Raw genomic sequence first — 10,448 nt, forward strand, 5'->3', positions numbered from 1 at the left:
GATGATGAAATACTCTGTCATACCAATGAAATACTTTTAAAACTGTTTTGAGTTGATTGCATAGTAAAGATGTTCAGGTAAAAAAAGTGTTCCAAGTCCAGCAATAACATATCTCAACTCAGTGAACAGAAGTTTCTTTGGAAAAGCCCAGGAGTTGTACCAGTTAGCATAAATAGGTTAGCATAAACCGGTATCTTTGGCCTGAATTTTTTCTACTCCAGTTAAGTTATGATGTCAGCATACTGACAAATACTGGTATGTAATATACAATGCATTGCTAGGAATCAGTCCCAGTACTAATGTATGCGAGGTCTAACCAGATCTTATTAAAACATTATAGAGGGATTGCATCCTGGGTGAAGCAATTATTAGGATGACTAAATAGAATGTGCTAATCCAAGCCCAGAGGTGGTGGCGCACACCTTTAATCCCAACACTCAGGAGGCAGAGGCAGGTGGATCTCTGTGAGTTCGAGGCCAGCCTGGTCTACAGAGCTAGTTCCAAGACAGCTAGAACTACACAGAGAAACCCTGTCTCGAGGAACAGGAAAAAAAAAGTATTAATCCAAATCCAAAGGTTCACTCTTCATCACGATAAAGGAAAAAGCAAAAAATGTTTACCCTAATTACAAACTTATAAACGTACTTTTCATCTACTGGATTTTTTTTATAAAAAACCACAGTAAAATATATCATTCTCGTTAAAGAGGGCTAAAGAGATGGCTCAGTGGTTAAGAGGACTAAGACTTGATTCAGTATACAGCCATCCATTACGTCAGTGCCAGGAAATCTAAAGCCATTCTGACCTCAAGGGGCACCAGGTACACATGGTACAATACATACACATATGCAAAAACAACACAAAATGAAACTTTAAGACAGGGTTTCTCAGTGTACCCTTGGCTGTCCTGTAACTTGCTTTGTAGACCCACCTGCCTCTCTGTCTCCCAAGTCTGGGATTAAAACTGTACCACCATGCCCAGATAGCAGTAACAGTTAATACACACACGCGCGCGCACGCACACACACGCACACACACACACACACACACACACACACACACACACACACACACAAATGTATTTTTATGTGTAGTGCCCACATGTACGTCTGTGTGAGGGTATTATAAGCCCCGGAGACAAGTGTGAGTGAGCTGTCACGTGGGTGCTGGGAATTGAGTGTTTTTAACCTCTGAGTGATCCAGCCCCACCATTAAGAATTTTTAACCAAACAAGAATCCACATTTTAATATTAAGCAAAATATCCTCAATTACTCGACAATGTTTATAAGACAAAATTTAATGAAAATTGGTCAATGAGTATATATGATTTATGGCGCTAGTCATATCAAACTGCCATAGAAATGTAAAAGAGAAGAGATGGTGAAGAAAATGCTACATATTGTCGTCATCTGATTCATCTTCTTCCTTCAAAGACTCCTGTTAAATGAAAAAAAGTGTGTTTTAAGTTTTTCATCTTGCTACATCCTATGGAACCTGCATTTTAAATGCAGGTAACTACAAACTCTTATTTATACCCCCAAAATACTACCTTAGCCGGGTGGTGGTGGTGGTGCACACCTTTAATCCCAGCATTTGAGAGGCAAAGGCAGGTGGATCTCAGTAATTTTGAAGCCAGCCTGTTCCACAAATGAGTTCCAGAACATCAGGACTGTAATACAGAAAAACCTTGTCTTGAAAAACAAAAAATAGTAACAAAACAAAACAAAAACTACCTTAAAGATAACCCAGTGGTAAGTCTATTGTCCTTAAATGATTGAATATAAAGGCATTAAATGTCCTGGGGCGGGGGTGGACTTAGAATTTTCTTTTTGTTTCTCTGTGTAGCCCTGGCTGACTTGGATTTGCAGGCCAGGCTGGCATTGAACTCAGAGATCCACCTGCCTCTGCCTCATAGTGGTAGGAACACCACCATAACTGGCAATATTGGAATTTTTAAGCAGAGAATTGTTTTTGTTTTTTTAACTAGGATAACTCTATACCCTCTAGAGGTAACCTAAACACCGGTTATACTTAGTTCACACATCAACTAAGTTAGCGTATGCTGTTGCTTACCTTGGCATACTTCTCTGCTTCCTCCCTTATATCTTTTGGAACAATTTCATGTCTTCCTTTCGTCACTGTAAAGTAAACCATATATTAAAAATGAGGACTGTGATTTGTAATGCCATTTACTCCCCCTAATGTACACGGAGGTAGGATTCATGCTTTGTTGTTTCCTCCCCCAATATTCAATGTTCCCAAGTTGAGCTGACTTGAAAATAACAGTAACGCCGCAATCTTGACAGCGGATGCTTCAGTGAGAACTATTTCATTAACTTGTCTTAAAGTGCAAATGAATTGTACAACACATGAATGTCCAGATGTAACTTACATTCACCAACCCAGCTGAGCTCCAGTTCAAAAGCTTTGTCCTTCACCTCATCGTGTACTATATAAATTCTACAAGAGAAAAGAAGAAATCAACAACACAAGTTCTATGAGCAGTGAGTATCAGCTGACAGCAATGTCTCATGCTTATAGTCCCTGGAAGCTACAGCAGGAAGATCCTGAATTAAGCTGCTTCCCCACCACCCACACACAGAAAAATAAAAAGTATCCAAAACAAAGCCTTCCTTGTCCTTACACTTACTTGTGGAGGCTCCGGAAAAGCCTTGCTATATCCTATATAATACTCAAGAGTACCTTCATACTGAGAGGGAAGGAGTACCTACCAACTCAAAAGTACGAAAAGTATGAAAGGTGCCAAAGGGCTGACTTCCAACAGGAACTCAAAGACTGCTTCAGTGAAAAAAACTGGATTCTATCATATTCACAATATTTCAAGGAAATGACTCTCACTTCCTAATGTAATCTAGCTCTTAACAAAAAGAATGACTTGCAATCAACACTTGCAAGAAAGATGTATGTACTAAAGGGTATATATATTTTGTGACTCACTGTGACACTACAGCTTCCTTGGCAAGATTTTTTTTTTTTTAATCTTTTAAATTTTATTTTGGGGAGGAGGTTACAAGGGCAGAGGGCGGATACAAAGGAATGGGGAGATGAGTGGGATCAGGATGCATGATATAAAACCCATAAAATATCAATAAAAAGTTAAAACAGAATGACTGCTTGATTCACAATATGAGGTGAATGGGAGAGATGAGTCTTGGCAAGAACAGACATAGCAGGAAACATAATCCCATTGTGAGAGTATAAGCACCATCTTTTTTTATTATCATAGAACCCATAGTTTTCCTTTTTTCTATTATAAAATACAAAACCTAAAAAAATACTATTGAATTAAGAACCAACACAGTAAACTTCTTTATAGAGTTTACCCGAAAAGGTATCTACAAGATATTTTAATAGAAGTGACTGCATTCTTTGATCTAAAATTAATTTTTTGGGGGGAAGAGGTTTTTGAGACAAGGTATGTAGCCCTGTGTACCTCTGGCTATGCTGGAACTCACTCCATAGACCAGGCTGGCCTCGAACTAAGAGATAGCCTGCCTCTGCCTCCTGAGTAGGTGTGTACCACCACACCCTGCAAATTATCTTTTTGAATTATCACAGCCCAGTGTTCTGATTTTATTGCTTAGTATTTCAAAATTTGTTACATTGGACTGACTCCATACCGTAATAGAAGTCCTGTTTCCTTCAATTGTTTATACCAAGAGCTAGTTTCAGGACAGGCTCCAAAGCCACAGAAAAACCTTGTCTCAAAAAACCCAACCCCCCGCCAAAAAATAAATCTACAAAAGAAAGTTAGTGAAGCTAAGTATGTGGCTCAATGTCAGAACACATTCAGTATGTGTGAGGCCCATGTTCTAGTCCAGCAACATATATACCCACAGTGTTTAAACACTGTTTTATAAAAAACATTTGGTAGATTTATTTATGTAAAGAATTTCAGAGATGGCCAATCCTAGACCCTTCTAACTGGAGTTATATATGGTCACTAAGTACTCTTAACTGCTGAGCCATTTCTCTAGTTCCTGTTAAGTATTCAAAAGTAGAAATTTTTTTTTTTTTTTTGATTTTTCGAGACAGGGTTTCTCTGTGGCTTTGGAGCCTGTCCTGGAGCTAGCTCTTGTAGACCAGGCTGGTCTCGAACTCACAGAGATCCGCCTGTCTCTGCCTCCCGAGTGCTGGGATTAAAGGCGTGCGCCACCATCGCCTGGCCAAAAGTAGAAATTTTTAAATGTCTACTATGTCCTCTTCCTATCTTTGAATCCTACTACAAATACACAAGTTTAATTTGTCACAAGCTGTTTTTCTCCATCCAATTTATTACTTTAAAAAATATATCAAATCAGCCGGGCGGTGGTGGCGCACGCCTTTAATCCTAGCACTCGGGAGGCAGAGACAGGCGGATCTCTGTGAGTTCGAGGCCAGCCTGGTCTACAAGAGCTAGTTCCAGGACAGGAACCAAAAGCTATGGAGAAACCCTGTCTCGGGAAAAAAAAAAAACAAAAACAAAAACAAAAACTAGTAAAACACTTTACTAGAAATATGAACTGCAGGGGCTGGAGAGATGATCAGGTGGTTAAGAGCACTGGCTGCTCTTCCAGAGGACCATTTCATACTTTTTCAACTTTGAACTTAAACAAGCCCCGCCCTGATTCCAGAAACACACCTGCTAGAATAAATCAAGGCCTTGAGACTCTGTCCTTAGCCCAGCTTTCAGAGCCAGCAAGCAGAGAGTACAGAGAGTACATGGCCAACAATCTAAATGCCTCCCATCCCCAACCTGTAAAAAGTGCCCAGGGTGGCAGGTTCTTCCTCCCAGAGACACATAGGCTGGGGACATATTAAAGGTATGGGAATTAGAATTGGGTCTGTGGACTGCAGCACCCTCAACACTCCTGCATACCCCCAGAAGCCCAGAGGAGGGAGCTAGCTGGAAGATGCAACGTCAACAAAAACAAACAATGACTAGCTCGGGCAGAACAGGGAGGTGTTACATCTCCGGGGTGGTTCCCTCATGGGAGACACTGGCACACCTAAGTTGTGTGCCTGGAGTGGCCCAGCTGTTGCACTGCTTGTGCACAGATATGCCCAGATAGATACCATGAGACTGGAGAGTTGGAGGTGAGCATTTGGTCAGGTAGGCACTTCCAAGATGGAACAGCAGGGGCTCTGGCTTGTTACAAGCTTTGTTTCTCTACCCATTCATTCCTTAAACATGTAACTATCCAGGCACAAAGGCATGTGCCTTTAATACCAGCAGAGGTAGAGCGGTGGAGTCTCTTGATTTCTAGGGCACCCATGGTTATGTTGTGAAACCTGTTTCTACATAAAATAAAGATGTAACTTGGATGTACTCGGGCTAGGGGTTTATCTGTGGTATAGCACATGCTTAGCATATATAAAGCTCCATGATCAATTCCCAGTATATACACTATGTATAAAAAGAACATTTTCAAACATAATAGCCTCTTAAGAATTAATGTATGCAGAGATTAGGTCACAAGTAAGGTTTTTTTTGTGGGTGGCAGATAAAAAGTTTCAAACAACTTACATTTTTGCAACTTCTTTAACTACATCACGGCAAGTCATTTCTTTCATCTACAAGAAATGCATATGAACACACAAAGTTAAACAATGTAATTTAAAAGAGGGGGCCCGAAGAGATGGCTCAGAAGTTAAGAGCACTGGCTGCTCTTCAGAGATCCTGAGTTCCATTCCCAGCACCACAGGGCTCACAGCCATCTATAGTGGGATCTGATGCCCTCTGCTGGCATAAAGTTGTACATGCAGATGCAGAACTCCACACATAATAATAGACAAATAAATCTTAAAAACTTTAAAAATAAATAAGTGAAAACACAAAAGCTTATGTCCTAATCAGGGCTACATAGTGACAGTTAACTTAACCAAAATAAAAAAAAGTTGTTTAATTAGAAATCATTCATTGTTCATTCAAAATCTGGTTGGGTATCCAGCTGAGGAGTCTGAATACTGTAGACATTAGAAGAACTGGTCAGTGTGACAGCATACAGCTGTGATGGCAGCACTGGGGAGGCTGAGGGGCAAGGGTATAGAGTTGAACTATAGTTACAGGTTTTAAAAAGTGTTTAAGTAAATCAACTTTCATTTTTCAGATACTAAGGAAATGAAAAATTATAATACTCATAGTGGTTGAAGATGTAGGAGATTTAATTATGTTATTTTTAAAGATAGTCATTAATATTTTGTTTGTTTTCTATTTAGGACCAACATCCATGTCAGGCAACTAACCACCATTGTGTGTTAATTCCAGCTCCAGGGGAGGTTATACTTTCCGGCCTCTGTAGGCAACTGTATTCACAAATATTCCTGTGCATATAATTAAAAGTCAAAATTTTGAAACTTCACAAAACAAAAGCAGAAAATAGCCAGAATATTTTGGAAAAGCAAGTTTTAAAGAAAATACTCTACACTAATAACATCTGGTTCATGGTTCGCAAAGGAAGGGTAGATTTGCTCTGAGGTAAGATGTCAGCGTGGCCCAGGCTGGCCTGTTTGCAGCACTCCTCTCTACAAGCCTCCGAATCTCAGGGCTACAGCTGCACCGCTATGCCACATGTAAAGGCCTAGTTTTAACTTTCATCTTTCTTTAGGTGCAAAATAGGGAAAAGCACTTGAGCAGAAACAAGATTTTTTTAAAAAGATTTATTGATTTATTATGTATACAGTGTTCTGTCTGCATGTTTGCCTGCAAGCCAGCTCTCATTAAGGATGGTGGTGAACCACCTTGTGAGTGTTAGGAAATGAATTCAGAACCTGAGAGAGCAGCCAGTCCTTTTAATCGCAATCGCTGAGCCATCTTTCCAATCCCAATGTTTTGTTTTTATCTTTTGTTTTTTTGTTTTTGTTTTTCAAGACAGGGTTTCTCTGTGTAGCCCTGGCTGTCCTGGAACTCAAGTCTGTAGACCAGGCTGACCTCCTCAAACTCAAGAGATTCACTTGCCTCTGCCTCCTGAGTGCTGCACCACACTGCCTGGCTTGACACTAAGATTTTTAAGATAAGAGTTGTGTCCAAAGACAAGGCATAAGAAGAAAAACAAAACATCTTCTTTTATTAAAGTTGACGTAACAAATGGACTTCAAGACTTTTTGTAGCAGTATGTAAAATTGTTTAGGGAGCTGGAAAGATGGTTCAAAGGTTAAGAGCACTTGATGCTTTTGAGGAGGAACCCAGGTTCGTTCCAAACATCTACATGGTGGCTTACAACCATCACTAACTCCAATTCCAGGGAACCTGAAGCCTTCTTCAGGTCTCCTTAGATACTAGACACTCATGCAGTACAGACATGCGCACAGGCAAAACCCTCTTACACAAAAAGTAAATCTCTAAAAAGTTTTCTAATTTTTTTCTACCTGAGTCTTAACGGAAGCAGTCAAAATCATGCAAGGATACATGATATAAGTCATAGATAATACATTACCAGGTTTCTTATTTAACCTGTTCACTTCACAATGTCTAAACATTAGACCCCATGATATTGTTAGACTAAAAGGTTTGTAAATCTCATTATAGAGCAACTCAGCATTCAATATACTTTACCTGAAGCTTCTCTATTTCTGTCTTTGCAGCTTGTCTGGCTTTGCCAATGGCACAGCCCCAATAGCCCTATATAAAAGGAGGGAAAAAACAAAGTCAGTTAGTATACATTATTTGATATCATTAATAGTTACTATTTGTCTTTTATTTGCTGGTTGTGATAGTGCACACCTTTAATTTCAGCACTTGAGTCACAGAGGCAGATATATCTCTGTGATTTGGAGACCAGCTAAAACTACATGGTAAGGCCCTTGTCTCAAAAAGGAACAAGTTAAAGAAAGAGCTGAATACATTTACATGAATGTCAAGGAACTTGAAATATAAACCTAATTCTAGAAGGATCTAGGTTAGGGCTGGAGAGGTGATTCAGTGTTTTAGAGCACTTGCTGCTCTTGCAGAGGACCCAAGTTCAATTTCCAGCACCCACATGATTGTTTACAAACATCCCTAACTCCAGTTCCAGGGAGATTCAATGCCCTCTTCTGACCTTTGCAGGTACCAAGCACACAAAAATAAAACGAATAAATCTAATTTAAAAAGTTAGGTTGGTCCCCACCCCTGTGCTAGATTTCCAATCCAAAGCCTTGCAAACGCCAGGCAACTACTCTACCACTAAGCAGTACATCTGGCCCTATATTCAGTGTTAAGACATAGCACAATGATGAAACAATCACATATACTCAAAATACTGTTTACTAGGTAGTTCTGTAAAGAACAGCCTGAAAACCAGCAATAAGTTTTCTCTACTACATAGCAATGTGGTCATTAATATAAAAAAACTACTTTCCTTAAATGAGTTTTAGGTATTTATTCTAAAAATACTGTGAATTGAAGCCAAGATCTTACATGAAAGGCAAGCATTCAACCATTATGCTACATGCAGGTGTTTCTTTTACTTTTGCCTTTAGGAAGCTGTCAACATCTTTTTGGATAGTTCAGGCTGGCCTTCATCTTGTAATTATCCTGCCTCACCTCCCCAAGTAGCTGGGACTACTGGCTTCCATCACTATGTCCAGCTTTAACTAAGTTTAATAAATTTTATATAACACAAATGAGATAAGTGATAATGAAATGTCACTTAACTACAATAGAATTTTAAATACTTAAAAGATTACTCACATATGAAACCCCCGATGGATCAATCATATAGAGTTGTGGACCGTCATTCACACTGTAAGACCCTAACATAAAACTGCATAAAAACAAACAGTTTACAACATGGTTTTCAATCACTGAATGCAAGGCCACTATAATGAAACTGTAAAAACTATTAGATTTTCTCTGGTAAACTGTTAAGAAACAGATAACTTATAGTTTGTCTTTGGTAAGACAGCTTTAATTAAAAACAAGTATTAAAGTACAGTATTCAACATCCATGTGACTTATTTCTTACGTAGTTTTTATTCTGCAATGTCAATGTAGCAAAAGGACTAAGGACAGGAAATGAGAAAGTATCTAAAGGGCCCAATGAGCAAAATCGCTGCACACTAAAAGGCTACGGGAACAATTTGTAGTAAAAGGCACCTTTTATTTATCCCCCAGTATTCCTCTGGTCATTTTTCTGCAATGGTCAGAAATAGCTCAGTATTTTTCTATGCTCAATGAATGAAAATTAGGTTGGTAAATGATCATGAATTACCAATTTTCTGAAACTGTTTTTCCTTTGGAGAAATCAGCCTCATGTTAGTTAGCCTATCACATCACATGTAACATCCTAAGAACCAACCATCCCAATCTGTGCCCAGCTTTTCCTCACCCAAACTGACGCAATTCCTCTTTCAGAATATAAATCTGATCATCATTTAAAAACCCTTTGACAGGTCATCTCCTTTATTTTGGAGTTGCTGCACACTCTGCACATCCGTAGTGTTATTTCCACACACCTTTTTACCATCTCTGCACTTCCCTAAATACCACGTTTCCCACCAGCACGTAAGATAGGCTTCAGCCATTCCCCCAATATTTCATACATGTTCTCGTCACCTCTCTGGTAACAGATCACTCCTTAACTGCTGCCCCACTATATTCAGTACCAATATCCAGATCCTGCAATTTCATCTCTAGTGCTGTTTCATCAGTGCGACATCTGTATCCCACACTAATGACTGACTCATGGTATATGCTCAAGAAACCACTATTCCTAGAAAGGAGCTGATGAACATGGTTATAGTGAAAGGCATTCTATAAAGACAAAAGAGGTTTCATAAGTAATTTAAATGAAACCCATAACAAATGCTATACTTGGGTCTAACATTGCTAATGAATAAAACTCAGGTTTTCAATAGATCTGTCACTGAAATATGGGTGATAAGTAACTTAAAGGCAGGATTACATACATCACACACACACACTTGACTGTGATAAAGCATAGCCAACTAGGTTCTGTTTTCTTTACTTATATCTCAGGTTGGTCTTTACAATGTAGCTAACAATAACATCTGACCTTTCCCTCTTGCCTCCAATCTGTACCAAGATTACAGACTTCACTACTATGACTATCTTAGGAGTTGTTAGAAAATAGACATAAGACTTTACTTGTGATACACAAGCACTCTTGAGTTACATGTCAAACCAATAAATTAAATGTCTTCACTTCAAATATAGTCATAACAGTTCTCCCTAGAATCCTTAATACAATGTTAACACCTATTCTATTTCTTGCTACAACTGAAATCCCTTTCTCTACAGCGAACACTTCATCTTAACAAAAACTGTGGCTATCCTAAATTACGATATGTAATTTTGTACAGAATCATTGCCGACTGCTTAAAAGACATACCACCTCCATTAAGAACCATTTTATTTAAGTGTTTAAACAGTTATACTTCATGTCAAGATAGAATGTACTAAGTATCAGGGACTTAACTGCAGAGAATATATTATAATTAGATTAAA

At 38.8% G+C, this 10,448-nt stretch overlaps 1 protein-coding gene across 2 annotated transcripts in view; it reads right to left on the minus strand.

Moving 5' to 3' along the window:
- Positions 1-1,269: 1,269 nt before the first annotated feature.
- Positions 1,270-10,448, minus strand: part of Psma3 (proteasome subunit alpha 3) — a 21,833-nt gene continuing 12,654 nt past the window's right edge. Inside the window, exons 6-11 of one of the 2 annotated variants that reach the window (XM_005343190.3) lie at positions 8,673-8,745; positions 7,557-7,622; positions 5,529-5,575; positions 2,394-2,461; positions 2,075-2,139; positions 1,270-1,438 (exon numbers count right to left, since the gene is read on the minus strand). In XM_005343190.3, coding sequence (XP_005343247.1) covers positions 1,394-1,438; positions 2,075-2,139; positions 2,394-2,461; positions 5,529-5,575; positions 7,557-7,622; positions 8,673-8,745 — 364 coding nt within the window. In that variant the 3' untranslated portion in view covers positions 1,270-1,393. The remainder of the gene's footprint in view (positions 1,439-2,074; positions 2,140-2,393; positions 2,462-5,528; positions 5,576-7,556; positions 7,623-8,672; positions 8,746-10,448) is intronic. The other variant, XM_026779349.1, reaches the window with a different exon arrangement.

The sequence above is a fragment of the Microtus ochrogaster genome, chromosome 1 (assembly GCF_000317375.1).
Source record: "Microtus ochrogaster isolate Prairie Vole_2 chromosome 1, MicOch1.0, whole genome shotgun sequence".
Taxonomy (NCBI): Eukaryota; Metazoa; Chordata; class Mammalia; order Rodentia; family Cricetidae; genus Microtus; species Microtus ochrogaster.